Source organism: Rhinolophus sinicus, linkage group LG06 (assembly GCF_036562045.2).
Source record: "Rhinolophus sinicus isolate RSC01 linkage group LG06, ASM3656204v1, whole genome shotgun sequence".
Taxonomy (NCBI): Eukaryota; Metazoa; Chordata; class Mammalia; order Chiroptera; family Rhinolophidae; genus Rhinolophus; species Rhinolophus sinicus.
Window position 1 is genome coordinate 120,938,215 of NC_133756.1, and position 26,387 is coordinate 120,964,601.

General features: G+C 49.9%; 3 protein-coding genes across 10 annotated transcripts; 1 reads left to right on the top strand and 2 right to left on the bottom strand.

Moving 5' to 3' along the window:
- Positions 1–366: 366 nt before the first annotated feature.
- On the bottom strand, positions 367–4,166 carry ART5 (ADP-ribosyltransferase 5). 4 transcript variants are annotated; one of them, XM_074335852.1, is made up of 5 exons: positions 4,049–4,166; positions 3,133–3,337; positions 1,452–2,181; positions 813–845; positions 367–727 (listed from the first exon to the last, which is right to left on the bottom strand). In XM_074335852.1, exons 2-5 carry the CDS (start codon positions 3,190–3,192, stop codon positions 621–623), a joined length of 930 nt encoding a protein of 309 aa, XP_074191953.1. In that variant the 5' UTR covers positions 3,193–3,337; positions 4,049–4,166; the 3' UTR covers positions 367–620. The 4 variants fall into 4 exon arrangements, with proteins under 4 accessions (XP_074191953.1, XP_074191954.1, XP_019574537.1 ...); XM_074335853.1 differs by lacking the exon at positions 4,049–4,166 and adding an exon at positions 3,548–3,888 and having other exon boundaries at positions 367–598; XM_019718978.2 differs by lacking the exon at positions 4,049–4,166 and adding an exon at positions 3,548–3,887 and having other exon boundaries at positions 367–724.
- A 1,229-nt stretch (positions 4,167–5,395) lies between these two features.
- ART1 (ADP-ribosyltransferase 1) lies at positions 5,396–15,740 on the top strand. 2 transcript variants are annotated; one of them, XM_019719008.2, is made up of 5 exons: positions 5,396–5,550; positions 9,510–9,627; positions 9,928–10,708; positions 11,810–11,851; positions 13,424–15,740. In XM_019719008.2, exons 2-5 carry the CDS (start codon positions 9,565–9,567, stop codon positions 13,519–13,521), a joined length of 984 nt encoding a protein of 327 aa, XP_019574567.1. In that variant the 5' UTR covers positions 5,396–5,550; positions 9,510–9,564; the 3' UTR covers positions 13,522–15,740. The 2 variants fall into 2 exon arrangements, with proteins under 2 accessions (XP_019574567.1, XP_019574568.1); XM_019719009.2 differs by having other exon boundaries at positions 9,928–10,614.
- CHRNA10 (cholinergic receptor nicotinic alpha 10 subunit) lies at positions 14,873–21,419 on the bottom strand. 4 transcript variants are annotated; one of them, XM_074335848.1, is made up of 6 exons: positions 20,625–21,419; positions 19,699–19,859; positions 18,019–18,164; positions 17,460–17,614; positions 16,108–16,640; positions 14,873–15,330 (listed from the first exon to the last, which is right to left on the bottom strand). In XM_074335848.1, exons 2-6 carry the CDS (start codon positions 19,778–19,780, stop codon positions 14,873–14,875), a joined length of 1,374 nt encoding a protein of 457 aa, XP_074191949.1. In that variant the 5' UTR covers positions 19,781–19,859; positions 20,625–21,419. The 4 variants fall into 4 exon arrangements, with proteins under 4 accessions (XP_074191949.1, XP_074191950.1, XP_019574565.2 ...); XM_074335849.1 differs by lacking the exon at positions 20,625–21,419 and adding an exon at positions 20,252–20,609; XM_019719006.2 differs by lacking the exon at positions 20,625–21,419 and adding an exon at positions 19,976–20,212.
- Positions 21,420–26,387: the final 4,968 nt, after the last annotated feature.

Here is a 26,387-nt window from a genome sequence, read left to right on the forward strand (position 1 = left end):
GGTCCCAAGTATCTTGGGCTTAGGATCCTACCTTGAATTCCTTCAAATCTTTAGTGGAAAGCATTCTGGACTGGGAGGCAAGGGGCCTGTTTTCAGTACTAACTCCCTTCCTTGGCTTTGCATTCCTCATGTGACGAATGGGTTGACGGATCCATCTGTCCCCTTTCTGACTTCATGGTTGTTGTGAGGAACCTCTGGCTGTTAAAGCTTCTGGGTTTGCAAATTACAGTGTGTGACCGAGGTCGATACAAGAGACCATGTCTAGGAGTGATCAAGAAGTCATTCTTTTTCGTCCGTCAGTCCTGTAAGGCCAGAGCAGGGCAGATGGTCCAGTCTCATGGAATAAACCAATCATGTAATTCGATGTCTCCACACTGTAACACTATTTAATCAAGTGACCATCACAGTATTACCCTTACTTGTCCCTGGGAGTCCCCGTCACATAGTAGGGCTCCCTCCACCCTTCCATGACCTCAGATTCCCCCACATCCTGGTTGGGGCAATGGCTGCTAAGGCTGGGTCTGACACCATGTTCTTGCTTCTCAAGGCTGCTCAAAGCTCTCCTTCTTCACATGAAGGTCACCAGTTCCTGGAACTCCTAAGTGGCAGACATTGGACTTTCAGGGCCCAGCTCCTGAGAGCTGGAATCCCCCAGGGGCCAAGAGCAGGGTCTTCCAGGAGAGCAGAGAGAAGGCCCCCTTGGAGGGTGAGTCTGGCTGCCCCCCTGCTGGAGAGAGAAGAAAAGAAGGTGAGGGGCCAGCTGGGCTAGGAGGAGCAAAGTAGCCAACGGAGGGGGCAGGAGGGTGACTCACGTGGTACGGATACGCATCCCCGCCTCTTCTCCCCTGCAACAGACAGCACAGAGATGCCTCCATGTAGACAGACTCTCACACCCCAAACTCCCCTTCCCACCAGGCTCTAGCACCAGTGTTCCCCTTCTCAATCCATCTTTCCCTTCTCCTAAATGCAAACTTCTGACTTCCTTTCCTCCTCCTTAGGCCTGGAAATCTTCCCAGATTGCCTCTCCATCGCTGCTCCCACCCTCGCCCCAGTCACCCCTGTATTCTGTCCTTGCCTCAGCACAGATATGTCCTATGGACCTTGTTAAGCCTGGGGCCTCCTGAGATCTGAAGCAGCATTCCTGCCACTTTCCTCTGCTTGCTGATCTTCTAAACCAGGTTCTTTTGGTCTGTTAGACTCTATAGTGGATGGCACATTTTGAGAACATTTACAGAATCATTTGAAAATATTCACAGATCTGGAAAACACTGATAGGACTTTCTAAGAGCTGGCAGGACCTGAGTCACAGAGAACAATAACTGAAGCTGACTTCTAGCCCTCAACTGCCCCATTAGCCAAGTGGGTCTCCTGAAGGCCCTGGGGGTTGTGTAGGGACATCCTGACTTACTCCACCCTCCCTGCCAGTCCTCCTCTCCTCATGCAGAGCTCACCACCCAGGTAGGCGCAGTTAAAGTGGCTGCAGGTCTGATTATAGCTCCAGAGAGTCACTTGGCTCCGGGCTCCATCCTGGGAGAACCTGGTGACCAAGAAGACTTCATGGGGAGGGATCAGCACCTCACGCTCCTCAGGAAAGACAGACAGGGCCTGGATAGGGGCTCCAAAGCAAGTCCTTAGGGAGAAGAAGGTAGCATTACCAAATCTGCGGGCCACTGCCTCATCCAGGGAGCTGGAGGCAAACTGGCCCAAGCGGACAGAGTCCCCCAGCCTCGTGGGTTCAAAGCGAAGCGTGCCTATGCCTCGGAACACCACCGCTCCAGGTGCCCTGCTACAGCCTTTGCTCCCCTGCAGCAGCTGCAAGGCCTGGGTCAGGTAGAAATGCAGGGCCTTGAAGGGGAAGTGCCTCATGTAGAACTCCCGAGAGCTCCCGCCTGTCCGCACCGCCTGGTTCAGCTCCGAGTACAAGGTGTTGGATGAGTTGGTGTAGACCATGACCGCGATTGCATGCTGGGATCTGAAGCCAGGGGGCAGAGTGAGCCCTCGCTGCTTCTGCTCCCAGGCCTCCTGGGCTGCCTCCCAGGACTCGCGCAGCAGGGCATGGTGGGCCATCTCCTCCTTCAACAGAGAGGCTGCCTTCTCCTCCATCGCCTCTGTGCAGCCCACATAGGCATCATCGAAAGTATCTGGAGCCAGGCCCAGGGGCAGGATGGGAACAGCATGAGCCTAGGGAGGTAAGAAAGAGAAGAGCCACACGGGAAAGAAGTTCAGAGCACTGGACAGGGGTCCTGGTAGATCAGTTGGAAACACAGAATCTTATTTCTGTGCCCAAATATCCACTGTACACAGTTTGGCAAGGGCCCAAGGGCTTAAACAACACGGGCATTGGAGTCAGACAGACATGGGTTCAGATCCTGACTTTACCACCTACTGGCTGTGGGATCTCGGGCAAGGCTCAACTCTTCTGGGCTTCAGGTTCTCTACCTATAAATTGATACTTCCAACCTCACAGGGCTATTGTGAGACTAGCATATAGATCTTCACTTCTGTACAACCTAAAAGGGGTCATCTTGTCATCAGAGAGGTGCCTGTACCCGGTGGGAAGTGGGGCTAGCTGGCTTCGCAGCGCTGTTCTGGCTCTAAGAGCCAGTGTACAGGTTATACACAAACACACAGCCAGTGTCCAATTACCTGACTCCTTCCCATCCTTAGACTCCCTTTCCCTCCCACGAAGGTGCTCAGCCACCACACCAAATCACTGTCAGCTCTGAGACTCCTGAGTCCTCTCCTGCTTCAGAAGCCCTTATCCCCAAACCTGGAGCCCTGTTTTGGGAAGGGGTGCAGGAGGGCAGTGCAGTGCTTTGCTTAGCCTCAGCCTGTGGTGGGAGGTGGGAAATGGGGATGAGGAAGTTGGAGGCAGTTCCTAGGGAAGGATACAGGAAGGAAGGAGGATCACAGGAGAACCAGTGGGCGGAGAGGTGTGTTCTGGAGAGGGAATGACAACTTGGGGCTCCCTGCGGGGAGGGAGTTTGCTGAGAGGAAGAGGATTAAGAGGACGGGGGTCCTACAGAACATTCCCTGGGAAAGATTTCTGAGGAGTCAGCCCCCCCAGTGCACTTCCTCAGGATCGGCCCTTCAACTTTTCCCTTTGTGACAGGGGATGGTAGACCCCGTTACCTGCCAGAGGGTGTGGAGGCTGAGGCAGCTGAATGCGAGCAGCAGAGCTGCCAGCATCATCTCTGGGGGAGACAGGAGGGCGAGGTCCGGATGCCAGTGGGACCGGTGGCTTCAATAGGATGAGGGAAGAGACCTCGCACCCCTTCTGTGGTGTGAAGATGGTCCGGGACCCCAGGCGGCGGTGTGGGCGGGATCACGGGTGGGCCTGGGCGGGAGAGGGAAGCCTTGGGTATTATTACCGCCAGCGGCCCCCTTCCGCGTCCCACCCCCGCCCCACCCCCAGCACAAGCTCCTCAGGTCTCCGCTTCCCTGACTCCGAGATGACCCCAAGCTCAGCGCTTTCTGCCCGGAGAATTTTTTGCGATGAGTTTTAGCTCTATTTGGAGAGGAAAGGGGGCCGGGGCCAGAGACCCACCTTGTAGTCGTGGAGGCTGAGAACTGGAAGGGGTGGTTTGGCCAGTGGGGGGCTACTGTCTGTGCGGGCACCGTGCTGTTGCCGGAATCAAGCGAATAAGCAAAGTCCCACGGCTAACTATAGCCCCCGCAGCGGTAACCCGACACCTCTCTTCCTCAACAACAGACACGGGTGGAGGGAGTGGGAGTGGCGAGGAGGGGGCTGAGCGGTGTGACTCCCCAACCCAAGGACTGCGAGTTCTTTCTCCAGGACCCTTTCTGGCTCCAGGCAAGTCCAGGGTTGGGGGACGGAGCTAGTGAGATTTGACCTCTCCCTTTAGGGGGCCCTGACCCGGCCTTGCCAGGTCCCCAGACCACTAGGCCGCAGGGAGTCCTGCGAGGGTCCCGCCCCGCAAAGAGGTCACCACTTGTGCTGTCGCTGATTTGCATGCAATTTGCATATGGCCCAAACGTTGGGTCACGTGGCGCCCAGCATCTGAGCAGCACCCCTCTTTCTCTTTACCGGGCTTCCCTGTCAGTAGGGTTAGATGAGATGCAGAGCTCTCTTGTCGCAGATCCTCAGAGTCCAGCCCCCTCCCAGACCCTCTCTCCCTGGACTTCTCACACTCAGGTGACAGTGTTTACAAACACTGACTGGCCTTTCCCCTTGCCTCCTGTGGGCCTTTCTATAAATAGCCTGGCTCTGAGCTTTGGATGCCCAATCGGAGGTAATGGGAGAAGGGGCCAGCTGAAGAATCAGTAAGCAGTTCTGGGAAGAGATTTCTGCCGGCCTGAACCACTGAGGTTGGGAGGGGTACTCCCCCTCAGTGGCCAGACGAGTTAGGGGTCCTGGATGTCAGGATTTAAGAGATGCTGCCCGCTTCCTGCTGGGGCTGAGGTGGGCATGGAGGTTAGTTAGACTTACCCAGGCCTCCATCCTGGTCTGGCTCGTTAATTTAGCTTCATCCCTGTTCCTGATCTCCTCAGACTGCCAGCCAAATAATTTGCTTCACCTAGAATCCTGCTTTCTCCAAAAAGCCTTCCTACCAACCAAAACAGAAGACAAACTGTGTGTTTGGGCTTGGGGTGGGGGGTTGTAGGAGGTGGAAAGAGTGGCATCCCAAAAACACCAGAGTGTTTTTCAGGCTAACGGCTTCAAGGCAAGTTCTTCTGCCCCCTTCCAAAGAGACTGGTCACCCCAAGGTCCCTAGATTAGAAAATCAGGAACCACTTTACTATTCACCATTATTGTGAAAAGCAACATCTTGCCTAGGTATCCTGCATGCCTGGAGGGACGTGAGCGTTTATGGTTGCTGGAACAGAAGATACCATCTGGGACAACCTGGCCCTCTGGGACAGTTCCTGGGACCACATCTTCTAGAATCAGGCTTTGTCTTCTCTCCATCCTCTGGCTTTAGGAAATTGCTTCTCCCATCCCAAGACCTGGAACCCCAAGAAAGGCCCCAAGAAATAGAGTTAAATCTAGTCATTAAACAGGGGTCCTGAAGGAGGCAGAAAGTTTTCCAAGATCACACGGCAAAGCATAATAGTGCTGGAGCTGGGACCCAGACCCAGCCTCCATAATCTGGGCATCTCTCCTTCATCTTAGGTGAGTCTCTGTGCTCACATGAAAAAAAAAACCAAAAACAAAAAAACACACAAAAAAAAACCACACAAATAAACATAAGGAGATATTCTCTGAGATATTCTCAGGGGTGCTGAGCGAGGGACCAATCCACCGGGGGAGGCAGCTGTTCCATCCTGGATCCTCCATGCCACGGCCCACCTTCTCTCTGGCTTCAGGGATTCCCTTTCTTATAGGAAGAGCACTGGCCAGGGCAGGCTGGGCAGAGGCTAGTTAGTGTTCCTGAGCTTTGAGGAGACATCCAGAAATAGATGGGGGAGTGTCACATTTCTGAGCAGCTGTGTGGGGGAGGTACAATATAAAGGAGAAAGCTGCCCTCCCCTCCCCCAGTGGCCACGCAGGAGACCAACACCAGCTTCCCCGCCTTGGAGAAAGCTGAGGTAAGGGCCACACCATCCTCCTCCTGGGCACTGGGCAGGGAAAAAGTTTCCTTTAGGGGAAATTTGGCGTATTAATGGTGGAATTTTAGCGTCATTAGGAAAAGTTTCAGGCAATCTTTTATCTTAGTCTGTTTTATCTGTTTCTCACATTTCTGGAGGATGGAAGTCCCAAGGTCAGGTACTAGAATGGTTGAGTGAATGCTCCCTTCCTGGATCACAGCCGGTACCTTCTCACTGTATCTTCACCTGGTAGAAGGGGCTAAGGAGCTCTGTGGGGTCTCTTTTATTAGAATATTCTCCACCCTCATGAACTAATCACCTCCTAAACGCCCCACTTTCTAATACCATCACACCTAGCATTAGGACTCCAACATTTGAATTTTAGGAGAGACACAAACATTCAGACCATAGCACCTTTGACAGAGAGGTTTGAGGCCCTTGGAAAATTTGGGGGCTCCTGGGGAAAGATTTGGAGTCACATCCCCAGGAGGGAATGTTCAGCGAGGGCCTGGATGAGAGGAAACTGATGAGAAGTGTTCTGAGTAGGATGAGAACAGTAGGGCAGCTTGGATATGAAAGGGGATTGCCTGGTACCTCTACTTCGACTCCTATATCTTCCTCATCTCTCTGGTCCCCACCCCATTTCCTCCAAACACTAGTCACCAAAGTAGTAATCTACCTGCTTGCAATGGTCTACATTGTTAGCTGCACCCAGAAAACCTCTCAGACCCTCAGCAAACATTCTGGGAGGCCTCACCTGAGCCTGGCCTTGGGCTGAGCTCTGGGGACACAGAATGGGTCATACCTAGTCCCTGCCTTCAAGGAACTCACAGGCCAGGAAGGGAGACAGACACATAAGGGCAGCACAGTATGATTAGGACAGTGACAGAGGAAGCACAGGCTGATATAGGAGTTCAGAGGAGTCAGAGGGCTTCCTAGAGGAGGTGACCCCTGAGCCAAGCCTGGAAGAGTGGGTAGCAGGAGAAGGGCATCCCCAGCAGATGGCAATGTATGCAGAGCCACAGGGAGGGAAATAGCAGAGCCTCGTCTGGAACTCTGCACTATAGCAGCCAAGCAAGGGTGGTGGGGCATGAGGCTACAGAGGTCGTGGAGGACCAGGTCACAGAGGACCTCAAATGCCAGCATAAGGAGGTGAGAATCTCTCCTGAGGGACTCTGATTGACCCTGCTTGGGTCATGTGTCCGTCCGTGAGCCAAGCACAATGACCAGAACATTAGAGCACCAGTTTTGGGTCATGTGTTCCCTTCTTGGGGGTGCAAAGAGTGAGGAAAGTCCCCCATGAACCCATGGGCTGGATTCTCCACAAGAAAGAGAGGATGTATTATAGAAGCTCCGGCTTCTTGGGTGAATTCCAAGACAAAAGTTCAAGTAGCTTTTTGCTACCACATACTCTGCCCATTAGTATTCCATCCTGGTATTGGGGAGCAGTGTCTTGTGCCTTACACGCCACTGTGATGCCGTTTTCGATTCTATATACTCTGTACCTCCTCTGGTCAGCTCTTCATTTAAACCCCATCCCTGGTACAAATTTGTTTCCATTAGCCTCTCTTGGTTCTTTTCGTAACACACGTCACATGTTACTTGAAATTACTCACTCCAGCTCCATGTCCACCTCGAAAAAACTTAAAGAAGAGGGATGTGGGTTTTGTTGTTGATGCTGCTATTCACAATTTTATCCTCAGTGCCTGACACATTACAGATGCTTAAGAATTTTTTGCTGAATAACTGAAGTAAATTTTGAGGGAAAGAAGATAACGAGTTCAGTTTGGGATATTTTAAATCTGATAAAAACTGCTGCTAATCTCATTGCCCAGAGAAGCTCATGCCTCAATTTAAATTGTACAATGGCAATTATAGGATCTTAGATAGGGAGACTCATAGAATTATAGACACATAGAATCCCAGTGTCTTAGAGCCAATGAACTATCAAAACTTAGGCCCCCCCAAGAGCCAGAGGGGAGTATGGTGCAGGGATGCTAACCTAAGTGAGATTGGGACAGAGGCACAACCACCTGATATTTGTGTAATGTTAGTGTGAAGGGGCAGATATCTGCTTTCTGAGGAGAGGTTTCAGCTTTCATCAGGTTCCCAAAGATAAAGAACCACCGACTATATTACCATTCATGTAAAAGAAGGAAAACAGAAATACCTGTGAATTTGCTTGTATATGCATATCTCTGGAAGAATACACAAAAAATGGGAACACTGGTTGCCTCTGGGGAGATGAGGTTGGGGTTGGGGAATCAGTGAGAGGAAGATGTTTCACTGCATGTCTTTTGGACTATTGAAATTTTGAACAATGAAAATGTACTAACTCTTAGAAAATTAAACTAAAACTTTAAAATATTAAAGTTATGTTGATCCTATTAGTGAGAAGATATGTAAATTAAAAGTAGATACCATTTATGCCCAGCAGTTACATGAAAATTAAAAACAGATTAATAATATCCAGTGTTGGCAAAGATGTGGAGGAAAGGACACTCTCATTCGTTGTTGGTGGGAGGCAATTTGGCAGTGCCTATCAAAATAAAAAATGTTCATATCCTTAAAATATCGTTATTTCTTGATCTTTCATATAAAAATATGCACACAAGTAGACAACTATTTATATACATGGATGTTCACTGCAGTATTCTGTGTAATATAAAAACCTTAGGACAAAAACTTGTGTCCATTAATAAGGAAATGATTAAGTTATGGTTTAACTATACTATGAAATACCGTGCTGCCATTATAATGAAGAAGGTAACTATGTTTGTATGACATGGAATGAAGTCTATGATATACTGTTTCCTGAAAAAGAAGGTTATAGAATATGTAGGTGTAAGCATGTTCCCTTTTTCTTTTTGAATAAAATGACAATAAAAAAAACACACAGGCTGTACACAGAAAATTATGTATGTATATTTAGGCATATTAAATGTATGTATAAAACTATGTATGTACATTTAAATATTATATTATTTGTATGTTCGTAGAGAAAGGTCCTGAAGGGTGGGTGCCATTGTCACAGGCCACCCCCCTCCCTAGTGGCAGGCATTGGTAAGAGGGAGAAGAGGATGCAGAGGGAGAGAAAGAAGAAAGGGAACTTGGACTCTGTGTTTCACTCATACACTTTTTTGCTCACAAGCATGCATTACTTTGTAATAAAATAAACAGAAAAGCAGCAGCAGCACTGACTTAGAAACTGTCTGTTCCAATACTGACCCAAAGCTGGGACACCTTCTCCTTGGTGCTACTTCAGGCCCCCAGGTTCCTTCCCGCTTCCTTTGGGGAAGCAGGTTCCCTCTCTCCTCTCCCCCTCCGAGTCTGTCTTCCCTCACTGCCTGGCGGTCTACATCTGTCCCTGCCCTGGAAGAAGTTGAGGGCTCAGGGGAAGAAGGCTCAGCTTGCTTCAGGACTGGACGGAGAAGGGAAGACCTCTGGATCCCCAAGCCCTGCTTTCAGCCTGTCCCTGGAATTCTGCTGTGACCACAGCAGCTGACCACTCCTGGATCTGCCCTGTTCCAGCCTCATGTTCTCCATGAGGTGAAGCTGAGACCTCTTACCATGTCAGTCTTTCTAACAATCACACTGCTAGCTGTGCCACACTAGACAAAATGTCTCTTACTCTTTACATCCTAAGAATTCCTAGCTCCAATGCCTTTGCTCTACTCATTCCTATTGCTGCAAACTCCTTTCCCACCCAAAATTCCCACCTTTACTCTCCCAGTCTCCACTGATTGAAGCCTTATGCTCCTATGCATCCTACAAGACCCTATTCACACGTCACCTCCTCCAGGAAATCTCCCATGTTGCTTCCAGCAAGAAGGGTCCTCTCTCTCTCTTCTGAGCCTTTATTTCTATGTTGTGACTCTGTGCCAAACACTAGGAGTGGCACAGAGTAGGTGTCAATAAATCTTTATTAAACTGTATAGATTAAAATTCTCATTTTCCAGAGGAGGAAACTGAGACCCAAAGAGAGACAGTAACTTACCCAAGGTCACCTCCACCATGCAAACTCCTGCCATGATGTTTCTGCTGCTTGTGTCCATAAGCCTCATGGAAGTACTTCAGGTATGGTCCCCCTACTGTCCCCAGGGAGCTGAGCTGTCAGCTTCTTCTGAATTCTGGACAGAGGAGTGGAGGGAGGAGAGAATGCCTTATGCTTCCCTTGGGGGCTCACTCAGCCTGAGGGAACAGCCCCAAACCCCAGTCTTGGGGCATTGGTAGTTAATAGTTCCCAACCCTCCTTGCCCTCCACATGTGTTTGGGGCCTTTACAGTGTCTTTCTCAGCTCAGTGGAGGGGAAAGCTGGATAGGCTCCCATTCTCCGAGGGTCCATCCTTTTGGTCTCTGCTGCTCCCTCTCCCTCAGGGTCAGAGCCACTCCATCACACGACGAGAACTTTTCTCTCAAGAAAGGCCCCTGGATATGGCCCCAGCCTCCTTTGATGACCAGTACACTGGCTGTGCAGCAGCCATGACAGCTGCTCTCCCAGACCTCAACCGCACAGAGTTCCAGGCGAACAAAGTGTATGCTGATGGGTGGGTGCTGGCAAGCAGTCAATGGCAGGAGCGCCAAGCCTGGGGGCCAGTGTGGGCCTTCAGCCCCACCCGGCTGCCCCCACCACCCCCCGGCTTCCGAGATGAGCATGGGGTAGCCCTCCTGGCCTACACCGCCAACACCCCCCTGCACAAGGAGTTCAATGCAGCCGTGCGCGAGGCGGGCCGCAGCCGGGCCTACTACCTCCACCACTTCTCCTTCAAGACGCTCCATTTTCTGCTGACCGAGGCCCTGCAGCTGCTGAGCAAAGCCCAGCGTTCACCCCAGTGCCACCAGGTGTTCCGGGGGGTGCATGGCATGCGCTTCCGGCCAGCAGGGCCCGGGGCCACCGTCCGGCTGGGAGGCTTTGCCTCTGCGTCCCTGCAGAATGTTGCAGCCCAGCAGTTTGGTGAGGAAACCTTCTTTGGCATCTGGACCTGTCTTGGGACACCTATCAAGGGCTACTCCTTCTTTCCTGGGGAGGAGGAAGTGCTGATCCCCCCTTTCGAGACCTTCCAGGTAATCAACACCAGCAGACCAGCCCAGGGCCCCTCCCGCATCTACCTCCGGGCCCTGGGCAAGCAAAGCACATACAACTGTGAATATATCAAAGGTGAGCAGGGCATGTGCAGGTCAGCAGCACCTGTGCAGAAGGGGGGCTTCCCACCCGATTTTCAGGGGATACATACAGAAACATTAAAAACAAACCAACAGTGAAGGGGATGCAGTCTTGTCCCCCAACCACTCCACCCTTGCATCTAAGGGGAGACAACCTTCTGAGGTAGGATGCTTCTTGTCCCTGGTGGTGTCTGAGCCAGAGCTGGCCACTTACCTGCTGGGAGGCTGAAGAGAGTTTCCTGACCAAAGCGGGGTCTTTGGCCATTTGAGGGCCAAACAGACCTGGTCAGCTTTTCTGGCTGGAAGCTAGAAGGAAATTAATTTCTAGCCACAGTACTAACACTCAGACCATTGGTGACAGAAATGAGAAGAGCCCAACTTCAGTGTCTGAGAGGAGTGTGTTTATTCGATTGAACAGAAATCCTGTGCTGTCATGTGTGGAGGGTGGGGGCAGGGGTGGGGGTGGGGAGCCAGCAGGGGGGTGCTGTGCCTCTAAGTTACAGTTCAGGCTGTGGCTGGCCTCGGATACTCTTCCTGTGCATCCCCCCAGAAATGGCCAGGAAGAATCATGAAGATGGGCCCAGTTCCCTAATCTCTGATGGAGCTGTAGGCTCTGGTCCTGGCTAAGTGATGCCCAGGGGTTGGTGAGGCCTGGTTTTCATAGTTAGAGGCAGGCTATTGACTGGAACTGTGGACCATATGCAACACAGAAGGCCCAGTGTGACTTCAGGTCCCAACCTGGACAGCATCACAGGTGTGCATGAGTTGGCGGAAGGTGAGGCAGACATGCAAAGAACATAAACTAGTTCCTTGGCTGGGACAGGAATGGAGACGGAGAGGGGTGTGTGCCGGGGAGGCAAAGTTCCAGGGCCTAGGGAGCAGGAGTACCTGGAACAGGCCCTGGCTTTGAGGGCTGACTCCCTTCTGGGCCCACTGCTTGTGGATCAAATCTAGGCAAGGGAGGTCTCACCATAAGGAAGCAGAATTGGGGAAAATGTACCAGCTTTTCCTAGAGCAAGTTGGGGATGGTCCACAGGGCCTTTTTCCATCCTGAGAGCTATTGAATCTTTGATTCTTTACCATTTCTTCCCTACAGACAAGCAGTGCAAGTCTGGGCCCTGCCGTCTGGATAACTCAGGTAAGGGCTACAGGCATCTGTGACAGGGGCTCCTTTCTGGGACGAGCAGGCTTCCCTGGGGTTGGACCCATTACCCAGATGTCCACCTTATAAGGAAAACAATCCTCTTTTAACACCAAAAAAGTAAACCCTCTAAAGCAGACACCTCTGGGGGTTGCTAACCTTTCCCAGAGGGTGTATTTTTATGTATGGGGTGGTGGTTGGGGGAGCTGACACACCTGCCCCCCAGTTGGGCTGACCCTCCCTCCCAGGAGATAGCTGATCAGGTCTCAGAGAGATCCAGGTGGCACAGAAGTGACAGAAGGGAAGCCGGCTTCCACAAAGTCCTCCCTGCAGCCTTCTCTTTTAGCTGCACACTCCTCTGTCTCTTGTTATTGCCCTTAGTGCTCCCTCAGACCACCTGCCAAGGTAGAGGCCAGACCTCAGGTACTGGAGACCTGGGTTCTAGTCCAGGCTCTGTCTGAACTTTCTCTGTGACCAACCATTAACTCTCTGGGCCTCAGTTTCCCTACCTGTATAAGCCCTACCTGATTGGACTAGATGATCCCCAGGTCACTTTCAGCTATGACTTCTCTTCCCTTGAACACCTGCTATGCCAGGGCCTACCTGCACCACCAGTTCTCTTGGTGGGAACAGGCTATTCCCAGGGAAGAAACTGCCGCTGCCCCTCCCCTGCGGGTCCCTCTTCCCTCCCTCTGGGCTCTGTGAACAGTGGGCAAGAAGGAGCCCCAGCCTCCACTGTGTTCCCACCATTCTTCATGACACAGTGCCACTGCAGTGTGCCATCGTTCCAGGCACACCGTGCCATGAATCCTCACCATGGCGTGGTTGTGTACGTACTGGCATCACCCGTTCTACAGACGAGAACCAAGCACAGAAAAATTAAACCATCAGCCCTCCACCACACAGCTGGTAAGGGGTGGGGTCCAGACAGTCTGGCCCGAGACCAAACTCTGAACGCCATGCCAGGCTGGCCCCCACCTCCCTACACACCATCTCTTTTTATGCTTATTGCACAATAATCTTTTGGAAGGAGACAGAACAGGAAGTATTACCTTATTATATAGTAAAGTAAGACCCAGAGACTGAAGTGACTTGCCCAAGGTGACAGAATTCGTGGCAGAGGCAGAGCCAGAAGTCAGGTCTCCAGCCTCCAACCCACTTCTCTGAGTTCTGATAATGAAATTTCAAGCACTGGAAACTTGAAGATTCCCTGCCATCCCCGGCCCACCAGCACCTCTCCTACCAGGGTTTGGGCGGAGCAGCCACCGTCAGCATCACGAGACCCCATTCAGATCTCTACCCATGTTTCATCCCACCCTGCAATGCCTCACTTGTATCCATGGGAGGCAGAGGAACAGACCTAATAATCTCTGGAAGGGGTACTGGGGCTCTCTGGTCTCTTCGTCTCTGTCCACTTTCCTCCTTAAATTCTTGCTCTTTATTTCTGTCTCCCATTGCACTGTTTGCATCAGTCTTTCCAGCTCACTCTGCTGGTTTCTCCTTGCCTTGTTTCTTCTTTGTGTACCTCACTTTACCCCCAAATCTCTCTTTCTGCCTGTTTCCCTGCAGCCATGGGTCAGGACTCCCTTTCTGCCGTCTGGTCCCTTCTACTGCTGCTCTTGTTCTTTGTCGGAGGAGCCTTTCCGGAGAGTCCAGGACTCCTCTGATCATCAGACCCTGAAGCCCCCTGCCTGCCGCCTCTGTCCAGCATGAGGACGTCAGCCACGTGGGTGCTTTAAGTGTAGCTAAGATCCATGGAAACGCCATCTGTGGGGAACTCTGGGACCTTCTCTGACAGCTGCCAGGCCTGCTGGTGGAGAAATAGGAGAATTCTGGGTCTGAACCTGACTCAGGGCTCTAGAAGTGAGACAATGAAAAGAGGTAGGGAAATTCCAGCACAGGCAACAACCCACTGGAGGTAGAAGAGTAAAATAATTTGGGGTGGGGGGTGACTGAGGAGAAAAAGCACTTGGCCATGGTACTTGAGGGTGTTCTTCAAAGGCCTTACATGTGCACCTGGAAAACTAGTCACTTCTCCAGGAAGCCTTCTCTGCCCCCCGCCACCCTGATGGGTTAGGGCCCTGCTTTTGTGCTCCCACATGTCCTGGGGGCTTCTCTACACCACATGTCCACGTCTGTCACCCTGTCAGACTGTGAGCTTCCTGGGGGCAGGGACTGGTGCCAGGAAATGTGTGAAGGTCAGAAAGGGGCAAATATCTTGTGAATGGCTGGTCTTCGCATTGCCTCTACCTTGGACACTCAAATTCCCTGAATCTCAGTGTGTGGGAATGCAGTTAATCCCTGAGGGAACAGAACAGGAGAGACGGCAGAGAGCTTTAGGTCCTCTGCCAGGGTTTTGGTTGAATCTCAGTCATTGTGTCAGCAAAGATGTAATTTCTGTTCTGATCCATGAGTCCTAAGGTTTCTGTTTCTAGAGAAACAAACCTGGATCCCCATCTCCCACCACCATGGGCCCCAAGGGTAAGACAGGACATTGAGGAGATGCCAGGCACACACTTTATGATGAGTTGGGGCTTTGGGGCCAAATCCCTGTGTGGCCTCCTGCTCTGGAAACTAGACCATGAATCTGAATCCCCATCGCCCTTCCCTGAGCCCCTAGGCAGGGATGGGTAAGACCAAGTCCCTGTAACAGCAGCCACCGAGGAAGGAAAAGAAGGAAGAAACTGTGGCAGTTCTGTTTCTCATATCTTAATTTGCACTCTCCCCACTGAAAGCTCTAACATTCAGCATTGACGTTCAATTCTGTGCCTCCAGGACTGCACTTTGCTCTTGACCCTTCTTAGAGTTCCTTCTCTGTAGGAACTAGGGCAGTGGCAAGCTCTGAATTTCCCTTAGAGGTTAGCGTACGTAGACAACAAGTGCTCCCTCGTGGCTTGTGAAGTCAGCAGTGCTGATCCTGAGAGAGGGTATCCCAGGCTCTCAGGCACAGTAGGGAGAGATTGGGCAGGCCTTTCCATCCCTGTCTGGGGTTCTGTGGCTGCCGCAGACTCCTAGGACTCACACGGCCTGCGCCAGCACCAGGAGGCTCATGACCAGGGTCATGAAGAAGAAGATGCCCAGGAAGAAACGGTCCATCACACGCGCCAGGCGCTTCCAGTCCTCATGCCGGCGCTGGGCAGCCCGGTGGCTGCGGAAGGTGTTGGCAATGGTGGCTACATGGCGCAGTAGAGCTTCCTGATGGCACAGACACCGGGGCTCATAGCAAGGGCCTGCTGTGGGGCCAGCCCTTCCCTCGGGAGGCTGGGGACTGGAAGGTGACTTGGGTGGTCTAGACTGCCCACAGGGCTCCCCTCGTTCCCGCACACACAGGCCCCGTGCCAGGCGTCCCAGCAGGAATGCCCGAGCCCAGGCTGGCACTGGGTGGGCACTGGGACCACAGTAATGCAGGTTCATGATAAGGATAGTGAGCGCTGTGGAGAAGGTGACCATGGTCATGGTGGCCATGTAGTACTTCCCTGAAAGAGAGAGTGAGCTGGGATCCAAAACAAGAGCTCAGGGGGCCTGAGCTTCCCAGCCGCCTCAGAACAAACAAGAATGAGCTCACCCACCATGCGGCTCTCAGGACCCTCCAAAGCCCAAAGGACGAAAGAGGAAGGCCTCCCCAGTCTGCATTCCTACGAGTGGGTCCTCAGAAACTACCTGTTCCCTGATTGCTCCCCTCACGGCTGGAGGCAACATTTACCCACAACCCAGGAAAGTCACCCTCTCAAATAGTATGGCCATGACCTGGGGCAAGTGACCGATCCTTTGAGTACAACTGGGATAACAACAGAACCTGTTGTAGGTCTGGGGGGGGGGGGGGGATGCTTCCCTGAGTTAATAAACAAGTGTTTAGTAGAGTGCCTGGCACACAGTGAGCACTCAATATACTTTGCCTATTATTACAACCCTGGGGACATCGACCTTCCTCCATCATGTCCTTGAGAAAAGAACTGACTCCTTCCCCCGCCTCTTCCAGTGAAGGGAGGGTGTCCTCCCTGGAAGAGGCCTACTCCTTTCCCCTCAATCTCGGAATGAGGCATGCTCCCAGGACGCTCCCAGGACACCCCCCCCACAACACACACACACTGGATCCAGTCTGCCGACCCAGGCCCGCCCCTGCATTGGTGGGGTCACGCACGTGTCAGCCGGGGTGGGGCGGGGTCCAGTCTCACGGAGGGGAAAGGCTCTTCCCCCACCTCCTTATGTCCCCACCGACACCCCCACCCCAGGCGTGTCCCTCGCCCACTCACCGATGAGTGGCACACTCTCTGCCGGTGGCATGCTCTCGGCCAGGAGCAGCTGGAAGACGGTGAGTGCCAGCAGCACGGTGACGCCGAGGGACACCTTCTCACCCGAGTCTGCAGGCAGGTGGAAGGCAAGCGGTGCGAGCAGCGATATGAGCACGCAGGGCAGCAGCAGGTTGCACACGTAGGCAGCAGCGCGGCGGTGCAGCAGCAGCGTGAAGGTCACGTCCGGGTAGGGCTCGGAGCAGCAGCCGTACGTAAGCACGCGGCGCTGCGCGGGCATACCCAGTACGCGCCACTCCACGTTCTCCACGAAGTCGGCCAGGCCGGCCCCGCTGCCACGTGGCCGCACATCCAGCTGGTGCCCACCGTGCGTCCACGAGCCGAACGTCAGGCCACAGCGCTGTGAGTCGAAGGGGAAGGCCGACACGTCCACGCGGCACGAGCTGCGCGTGATGACCGGCGCGTCCCAGCGCACCGCGCCGTCGTGCCGCAGAACCACGTTGGTGCTGGCCGAGGCCGGTGGCTGTGCGTCTGCCCTGCGGGAGAGAGTGGGGTTCTCTGAGGTGGTGGCTGCCCGTGAAACAGTCCCGGGGCCAGCTCAGGACAGACCCCTGTAGGGGCTCTGTGACTACAGGGGCCCTACAGCCAAAATGCCTACTCATGGAGGGTGGATTATGACTTCTGTGCTTTCGAGGTGAGAAAGGGCAGCAGCTGAAGGGTCTAGCCCAGGGCAGCTTAGAAAGTCCTCTGCAAAAGTTGGCACCTGGCAGCCCAGCGTCTTCCCTTGGGTGTCATCTACAAAGCTCACAGCGGAGTCCCTGGGAAAATATGCAGAGCTGTAGGTTGTCTGGAAAACACAGAACTGGCTTAGGCGGCATAAACGGAAGCTCCAGAAGGCTAGGCCCCAGAGGAAATCCCTGTGCAGGCCCTTGGGGAGCCCTGAAAGGCATAGCTGGCCTGGAAGGGTTGCGTGTGCCATAAAGAGGCACTTGTGCCCCAGAACCCTCTCTGCGAGAGATACAGAATTGGCCCTGGACTGCACAGTGGGTTTCTAGGAGATACTCAGTCTGGGTTGCCTTGGGATAGCCTAAAGTGGGGGTGCCGTGGAGGGGCTGTGAAGGGGCTGGACACCCAGCAGGCCCTTGCCATGAGCTGCAGTGTCTGTTTCATCAGGAAGCCCCCCCACCGTGTAGCCACCACTGTCAACATCTACCTGCCACATTAGAAGAGTCCCAGGGGAAAGCTTACAGGGCAGCATAGCTACCTGGTTGGGGGTGGGGGGAATAAGTGAATATGCAGAGTCACTGGCAACTCTAGAGAGGGCTAGGAGAGGGGAGGAGCCCAGTAAGCAGTACTTATTATAGAGTACGATGTCAGGCCGCCACACAAGACTGCTGGGAATGCGGATGGCATCCAGGCCACCATAGTCATCGGGGTCCCATTGTAGGTAGGCATCTGTCCACTCCTGTCGCATCCACAGGTACAGGGTCAGCACCTGGTTGCGCTCATCCTAATTGAGGGCAAGGAGTGAGCACATATGTGGACACATGTACATGTATGTCTTCCCGTGTGTGTGCACACTCACCTACAGAGCTCTGGTCAGCACCCACAAACCCAACTTGCCCATACAGTCCGGTTCCCACCCAGGCCTTGTGACCTTGGCAGGTTCTTCTCTTCTCTGGGCCTCAGTTTCCTCAGCAGTTACATGGGTTAATCCCTGCTGGGCAGGAATTCAAGTGTGCAAAGTGTTGGGCATACCATGGGCAGCCAGCAGTTAGTATCCAACAGATAGTAGCTGCTATTGTTAACGTTTACAGAAAAGAATTGTTTGGAGAATAACCCCAGTTTCTCACCCCCAAGTTCCTTGACACTGTCCCCAGTACATTCCACAGTTGTCCAACCACTACAACGCACCATGTCGATGATCTGGGACAATGTCACCTCCAGGGTCACGTTCAGAGCCTGGTCTGTGTCCGCCACTGGTCTCAGGGCACTTGTGTAGTTGGTGAAGAGGTCATGGAACAGCCTGTGAGCCAGCCTGCCCTCAGCTCCCAAGCACTCTGGGGGACCAGTAAGAAGGGTTGTCCATCTGAGACCCTAGTCCAGGAGCCCTCCACCCCCACGAGGCTGGGGCTGTCACCTGCTCCACTATCTCACAGCTGTCTGACTGGTCTTCCTGATGTCTGCTTCTGTCCCTGTAGCTGTGACTCTAGTTCCCCTCGGCTTGCTTCCACGGATGAATGAGGTGAAGGCGGTGGAGCGAATTGGTACTATCTTCAGAAGCAAGGCTGCTGGGTTTCTTCCTTACCCATCCCATCCCAAGGACCTGGATTCTGCCTGCCCTGCCAACAAATGCTACAGGGGACCAAATAGGCCACTAGAGTCTCAACTCCCACCGAGGCATTTTAACCCCATTGCCCCACCCCATCCAGTCTCTCAAACCTGCCTCCACTTCTCCAGCTGCAATTCAGTTGATTTCTTCAAAGCTTTTGACACTATGGGCCAGTCCCTCTTTCTGAAAACATACTCTTCCTTAGGCTTTTGTCACATACCACGTTGTCCTTAGTCTCTGACTTAAGTATTGCTCCCCAGAATCCTGTCTTTGGCCCTTGTCTCCTTCTTCTGCCCAGACTTTTCTGCTGAGCTCCACTTCTGAATGTCCTACTGGCACCTTAAACTCTACAGTTACAAAATAGGAACTCATTTCTCCGCTCCCCCCCCCCCCCTCTGAAACCCGCTCCTTGTTTGGTGTTCCCCAAGCAGGGGACTGCAGCTGGAAATCCAGCAATTATCGCTTCCTTCTCCTGCCCCTCCCCCTGCAAAGCAACCAGTGCCCGAATCCTGGAATCCTGTCAGTCACACTGCTGAGCAGCTCTTGAATGCTTAAGGCAGGGGTGTCCAAACTGCGGCCCACGATCCATTTTTAATTGGCCCGCAGCAAATTCCAAAAATATATTTAGTTTACTTAAATAAACCAGGTGAGGCAATACGTACTTCACCTCGAGTGAGTGGCCCGGCTGTTTGTGTATTTTACCGCATATGGCCCTTGGTGAAAAACGTTGAAAAAAGTTTGGACACCCCTGGCGTAAGGCCTCATCCTCCCTCATTTGGACCATGGCAGTGTCCTCACTACTCCCTCCTCACTTGCCTTAGGCTCTGCCTCTCTAACCATTCTCCACACTTCTGAGAGATCAAGCTTTTATTATTTTATTTTTTATCATTAGTTTCAGGGAGATCAAGCTTTTAAACACACCAACTTGACCAGGCCGGTAACTGCTTACAACCATTCAATGGCTTCCAATTGCTGGCTGGATAAAGCCCCAACTCAGCCTGGCATTCAAGGCCCTTCATGACCTTGTACCCTGGCTTTTCCAGCCCTATCTCTGCGAGCTCCCCTCTCACTGCTCCCACCCCAGCCAGGCAAGTCTTCTTCACCCTCTTCAGCAACCCTCCCCCCACCACCTCCACGCTCCCCAGATAGCTTGTTCCCAGCATAGGTACTAAAGAGAAATGAAGAGAGAACATGTGGAGAGAGATTGGGGAGGACGGGAACAGCAGCAGTGCCCAGAGAGGCTGGCTTATTGAGCATCATACCTGGAAGGAGTGGGAGCAGGAGCAGGAGGCCCAGGCTGGAGACAGAGAAGCCAAGGCTGAGGCAGTGGTTGCCGGGCCCCATGGCCCTGCCACAGCAAGAGGTGGGGCAGGTCTCTGGGTATGAGCCTCCTGGGCCAACCGAGGGCAGCCTCAGGTCCTACCTGCAGGGATAGTGTGGACAGTGCCTGGAAGTCAGCAGTAGGACAGATCTCTGCTGGGGTCAGCTACCCTCCGAGGAGCCCTGCGGCCTTCCAGTTATCTGACCCTCCTTTTTTACCTGCCCTTGGACTTTGGTACTTGGTTCTTCGCATCTGCTGTTTCTCCTTCTCTTCTGGTCCTTGCCTCTTCTGGTCTCTGCCTCTGTCCAAATTTTCTCTGCCTCCGCCACCCCCTTTACCTCTCACTCAGCTTCTGTCTGTTTCCTTCTGTCTGTTCCTCTGTAACTCTTAGTCTCTCTTGGCTTCCTGACTGTGATCTTCCTCTTTCCACTCTCTCTTCCTTTCTCCTCCTATCTCAGTACCCCGCCCCCCCTTCCTGCCTGCATTCCCCATACCTGATCTCTAGATGAGCATGGCGCATTTTCAGCAGGATAGGGCAAGGACTGTATCAGCCCAGAGCCCTCTGAGGCACAGGACAGCAGCCCCCACCACCACCCTTGGCCCTTTCCATTAGCTTAATTACAGCATCTGGATGCCTGTGCCCATGGGAACACAGCAACTGAAACTGACACCTCAGGTCACTGGGACCTGAATTATTCATCTTCTGTAAGGCAGCACCCAGGCTCTGTTCAGGCCCAGGCTGGGGATTTGGAGGGCAGAGAGGATCTGCAGGACACTGGGGCTTACGCGTGTGCTCTGCCACCACTGCTGAATCCTGGAGGCTCCCTTTTGACTGTCAGCTCTGCCCCCAGGGAGAACTGAACATACCTGTCCAGGTGCTTGGTGCCATGCAAACTCCTACTACTGGTGGGAGTGGTGCCGAGCCTCAGGCTGCTCCAAGTGGCTCCACAAGCAGGAAATGCAGCCCACAGCCTCGCCTCCGTCCCCGCAGCCATCCGGATCGGAGCCGCAGTAGGCTCCCCACGCCCATACACCACGGGCCACGTTGCGTAGCAGAGAAAACAGCCCGTAGAGTCACTTTCAGCTCTGTCTTAGGAGCTGTCTGACCTGGGCAAGATGCCAAAACTCTCTGGGTTTCAGTTTCTCAAACAGGATAATGGGATTAATAATCCTCACTTCAAAAATTGCAAGGATTAACTGAGACCACCCACCAATACAAGGCAAGCACCTAGCATGTTGCCTGATCCACAGTATTTGTAGACAATCAACAGTATTTGCACTATGTTTCCAGGGAATTAGGATATCTTCAGAAACACACTCAGAATAACAAGCCTCAGCCCCTGGCAACCACCATTCTACTTTCTGTCTCAATGATTTTGACTACATACCTCATATAGCATTTGTCTTTTTGTGATGGGTTTATTTCACTTCATATTATGTCCTTAAGATTTGTCCATGTTGTGGCATATGTCAGAATTTCCTTCCTTTTTAAGGCTAAATAATATTCTATTGTGTGTATTTACCACATTTTACTTATCCATTCATCCCTTGTTGGTACTTGGATGGCTTCCACATTTTAGCTAGTGTGACTAATGCTATTATAAACATGGGTATAAATCGTATTTCTTCCAGACTCTGCTTTCAGTTCTTTTGAGTATACACCCTGAAGTGGAATTACTGGATCACATGGTAATTCAATTTTTAACCTTTTGAAGAATCTCCATACCATTTTCCACAGCAGCTGTGCCATTTTACATTCCCACCAGCAATGTACAAGGGTTTTTTCATGTTGGTTTTGCAGACATTTACGTTTGTAGAGAAGACTGTATTTGCTACAGGACCTTACTGTGTTCATTTATCCAGGTAGTAAAAATCATCTGCCTGAAATACTTTTTAAAAATATTTTATTTATTTTTAAATTTTATTTGTGTGTTTTTCCATGACCCATCAGCTCCAAGTCAAGCAGTTGTTTCAATCCAGTTGTGGAGGGCACAGCTCACAGTGGCCAATGTGGGGATCAAACCGGCAACCTTCTTGGTAAGAGCACGGTGCTCTAACCAACTGAGCTAACTGACCGCCCCTGAAATCCTTTTTGAAGGGGTATGAACAAATAAGTGAATGGTCATAAATGATCAGGGGAACAAGGAGGGCTGTTTGAGAAAGGAGGCGTGTAGGCGAGCCCAGAGCAAATGCTACAAGCCAATGTTTGCAGGAGCTGCTGAATTCTATAAGGCCCTTATGAAAACAGATACAACTTTCAAATAAATATGGTACATTCTGGGAGGTTGGATGAGGAGACATCATTCTCTTCTCTGTGCTTGGGGTTTTACCAGGGGAGTAAGAATGATATTAGGAAGAAGTAACCCATGAGTTCCTGTATCAGGTTGAATAGTGTCCCCCTAAAATTCATGTCCACCTGGAACCTCAAAATGTGACTGTTTCTGGAAACAGGGTCTTTATAGATGTAATCAAGTTAAGATGAGGTCATACCAATTTCTCCACCAACATTTATTTTTTGTTGTTGATAGCAACCATCCAAAATGGGTGTGAGGTGGTATCTCATTGTAGTTTTGATTTGCATTTCCCTATTGATTAGTGATGCTGAGCGTTTCTTCATGTACTTATTAACCATTTGTATATTTTCTTTGGAGAAATGTCTATTCAAATCCTTTGTCCATTTTTCAATTGTTTCTTTTTGTTGTTGTTGAGATTTAGGAATTCACCATATAATATATTCTAGATATTAATCCCTTATCAGACACCTAATTTACAAAGATTTTCTCCAATTCTCTGGGTTGCCTTTTACTCAGTTGTATTTTGATGAATAAAAATTTAAAATTTTCATGTAGTTTGACTTATCTCTTTTTTGTTTTGTTGTCTGCACCTTTGGTGTCATATCCAAGAAATCACTGCAAAATCCGATGTCATGAAGCTTTTGCCCTATATTTTCTTCTAAGATTTTATAGTTTTACGTCTTACATTTAAGTCTTCGATCTATTTTGACTTTAATTTTTAATTTGCATATGGTGTTAAATAAGGGTCCAACTTTATTTCTTTGCATTTGGATATCCAGTTTACCCACCACCATTTGTTGAAAAGTCTGTCCTTTCCCCCATTAAATGGTCTTGGCATCCTTGTCAAAAATCACTTGACCACGTATATGAGGATTTTATTCCTGGGCTCTCTATTCTAAATTTATATGTCTGTCTGTATGCCAGTACTATAATGTTTTGAGTACTATAGCTTTGTACTAAGTTTTGAAATCAGGATGTGTGAGTCCTCTATTTTTGTTCTTTTTCAAAATTGTTTTGGCTATTTGGGGTCCCTTGAGATTCCAAGACTTTTAGGATGGATTTTTCCATTTCTGGAAAAAAAAGTACCATTGAGATTTTGTTAGGGATTGCATTAAATCTGTAGATTGCTTTTGCGAGTATTAACATGTTAATATTGTGTTTCAATTCATGAACAAGTGATGTCTTTTCCATTTGTGTCTTTATTGTTTTGTAGTTTTCAGTGTACATGTCTTTTGCCTCCTGGTTGTTTATTCCTAAATGTTTTAGACTTTTTGATGCTATTGTAAATAGAATTGTTTTCCTAATTTCCTTTTCATTGTTAGTGTATAAATGCAACTGATTTTTGTGTGTTGATTTTTTGTATCCTGCTACTTTACTAAATTCATCTATTAGTTGTAATTTTTTTTGGGGGGGGTTGGTGGAATCTTTAGAGCTTTCTACATATAAAAACATATCATCTGTAAACAGCGATCATTTTACTTCTTCCTTTCTAATTCATATGTCTTTCGTCTTCCTTGCCTAACTGCTCTGGCTAGAATTTCCAGTATTATGTTGAATAGAAGTTGTGAAAGCAGACATCCTTGCCTTGTTCATGATCTTAAGAGGAAAAGCTTTCAGTTTTTCACCATTATGATGTTCATTGTAGTTTTTCCATGTATATGGCTGTTATTCTGTTGAAGTAGTTGCCTTCTATTCAAGTTTGTTGAGCGTCTTTATCATGAAAGGGTGTTGAATTTTGCCAAATGCCTTTCTGCATCAATTGAGATGATCGTGTGGGTTTTCTTCTTTATAGTTAATGTGGTGTATTACATTGACTGATTTTCCTATGTTGAACCATCCTTGCCATTCCAGGAATAAATCCCACTTGGTCATGGTATCTTTTTTAAAACTTTTAAGTGTGTTTTTCCAGGACCCATCAGCTCCAAGTCAAGTAGTTGTTTCAATCTAGTTGTGGGAGTCAAACCGGCAACCTTGTGGTTGAGAGGATGCGCACCAACCGAGCCATCCAGGAGCTCAGCAGCAGATCAGCTTAAGGTGCCGTGTTCAATCTTAGTTGCAGGGGTTGCTACCCACCATCCCTTGCGGGACTCAAAGAATTGAGCTGGCAACCTTGTGGTTGAGAGCCCACTGGGCCATGTGGGAATCGAACTGGCAGCCTTCGGAGTTAAAAGCACGGAGCTCTAACTGCCTGAGCCACCGGGCCACCCCTTTTTATTTTTTTAGGAGGGTTCAGCTCACAGTGGCCCATGCGGGGATTGAACTGGCAACCTTGGTGTTATTAGCACCATGATCTAACTAACTGAGCTAACTGGCCACCCCCTCATACTGTGTTTCCCTGAAAATAAGACCTAGCTGGACCATCAGCTCTGATGTGTCTTTTGGAGCAAAAATTAACATAAGACCCAGTCTTATTTTACTGTAAGACCGGGTATAATATAATAATAATACTGGGTCTTGTATTAATTTTTGCTCCAAAAGATGCATTAGAGCTGATGGTCTGGCTAGGTCTCATTTTCCGGGAAACACAGTACTTGTTTCTATTTTTTTAAAGATTTTATTGGGCAAGGGGAACAGGACTTTATTGGGGAACAGTGTGCACTTCCAGGATTTTTTCCAAGTCGTTGTCCCCTCAATCATAGCTGTGGAGGGTGCAGTCCATCTCCAGGGGGCGCAGCCCACCATCCCTTGTAGGAGTTGAACCAGCAACCTTGTGGTTGAGGATGCGCTCCAACCGACTGAACCATCCGGGAGCTCAGTGGCAGCTCAGCTCAAGGTGCTATGTTCAACCTTAGTTGCAAGGAACGGAGCTCATCATCCCTTGCGGGAGTTGAGGAGTGGAACTGGCTACCTTGTGGTTGAGAGCCCACTGGCCCATGTGGGAATCGAACCGGCAGCCTTCGGTGTTAGTAGCGTGGAGCTCTAACTGCCTGAGCCACCGGGCTGGCCAGTCCTTGTTTATTTATTTATTGGGGTGACAATTGTTGGTAAAATTACATAGATTTCAGGTGTACAATTCTGTGTCACATCATCTATGAATTCCATTGTGTGTTCACCACCCAGAGTCAGTTCTCCTTCCATCACCAAGTATTTGGTCCCCCTTATCAGTACTTGTTTTTTAATGTAAGCATTCATAGCTATACATTTCTCCCCTAATACCACTTTCACTGTGTTCAATACATTTTGGTATGTTGTGTTTTCATTTTCGTTCATTTTAATGTATTTTTAAATTTCCCTTGTGGTTTTGTCTTTGATTCATTGGTAGAGTATATTGTTTAATTTCTATTGTTTAATTAAATTTTCCAGTTTTATCTCTGTTGTTGGTTTCTAACTTCATCTCATTGTGGTCAGAGATAATACTTTGTATAAACTACCTTTCAAAATCTATTGAGACTTCCTTTGTGGCCTAACATACAGGTAACCTGGAAAATGTCTCATGTGCACTTGAAAAGAATGTGTGTGGCATTGTTAGGTATTTTGTACACGTCTGCTAGATATAGTTTATTGTGATCTATTTCCTTATCTTCTGTCTGGTTGTTCTATCCATTACTGAGTGGTGTATTGTAGAGCCACTATTCTCTAACTATTATTGTAGAGCTATCTATTTCTCTCTTCAATTCTGTCCATTTTTGCTTCATATATTTTGCTGGTCTGTCACTATGAGCATAAATGTTTATAATTGTTGTATGTTCTTGCTATACCATTCTGCATTCCCACAACCAAAACAAAACAGTACTCATTAGTTTCATTTCATCCCTTTCAAAAACAGCCCTGTGAAGCAGCAACATCAAGGATCATTATCCCGTTTACACAATGAAAACTGATAATTAGAAAGGTGAAGTGTCAGAGCAGAAGAGCAAGGAGGCTAAGTACATGCTATGGGCAATTTGAGACCCCTTTCCTACCCCCCACTAGGAATCCAAGCACATAAATATATGTACAGCAGTCAGGATTAATCAATAATCTCACCCTCTTGACCTTATAAATCTAGCCTTTGATCTAGTCTGTATCCCAGTTTAGCCAAACTGTTCTTTTTAACCAATGGCCCATCTCCCTTTAGATTGCAAATCAAACTAGGCCACCACAAAGCACCTTGGGGCAAGAAGCTCAAAAACACAAAGCGAAAGCCAATACCACGAATGCTATAAACATTTCATTTATTTCTTTCTTTTTTTTTTTTAAGAAAGTAGCTTCAGAAAAGAGGAAAATAATCTAGATCATTTATTTATATATATGTATATATATATATATATATATCTTTTTTTTTTTAATAAAAACCTTTACATAGTCTTCATGCATAAAGACCCAGGAGTGGCTACGTTGTCTGTGACAGCCTGAC

Excerpts from the sequence above, each read along its gene's own strand:
- ART5 (XM_074335852.1), bottom strand. The coding sequence starts at position 3,192 with ATGATGCTGGCAGCTCTGCTGCTCGCATTCAGCTGCCTCAGCCTCCAC. Across the intron at positions 846-1,451 it reads TAACTGCGCCTACCTGGGTG|GGGAGAAGAGGCGGGGATGC; the intron begins GTGAGCTCTGCA and ends TGTCTGTTGCAG. Across the intron at positions 728-812 it reads GGGATGCGTATCCGTACCAC|CAGGGGGGCAGCCAGACTCA; the intron begins GTGAGTCACCCT and ends TTCTCTCTCCAG.
- ART1 (XM_019719008.2), top strand. The coding sequence starts at position 9,565 with ATGCAAACTCCTGCCATGATGTTTCTGCTGCTTGTGTCCATAAGCCTC. Across the intron at positions 9,628-9,927 it reads GCCTCATGGAAGTACTTCAG|GGTCAGAGCCACTCCATCAC; the intron begins GTATGGTCCCCC and ends CCTCTCCCTCAG. Across the intron at positions 11,852-13,423 it reads CTGCCGTCTGGATAACTCAG|CCATGGGTCAGGACTCCCTT; the intron begins GTAAGGGCTACA and ends GTTTCCCTGCAG.
- CHRNA10 (XM_074335848.1), bottom strand. The coding sequence starts at position 19,780 with ATGGGGCCCGGCAACCACTGCCTCAGCCTTGGCTTCTCTGTCTCCAGC. Across the intron at positions 17,615-18,018 it reads TGTCCCAGATCATCGACATG|GATGAGCGCAACCAGGTGCT; the intron begins GTGCGTTGTAGT and ends GCCCTCAATTAG. Across the intron at positions 15,331-16,107 it reads AGAGAGTGTGCCACTCATCG|GGAAGTACTACATGGCCACC; the intron begins GTGAGTGGGCGA and ends TCTCTCTTTCAG.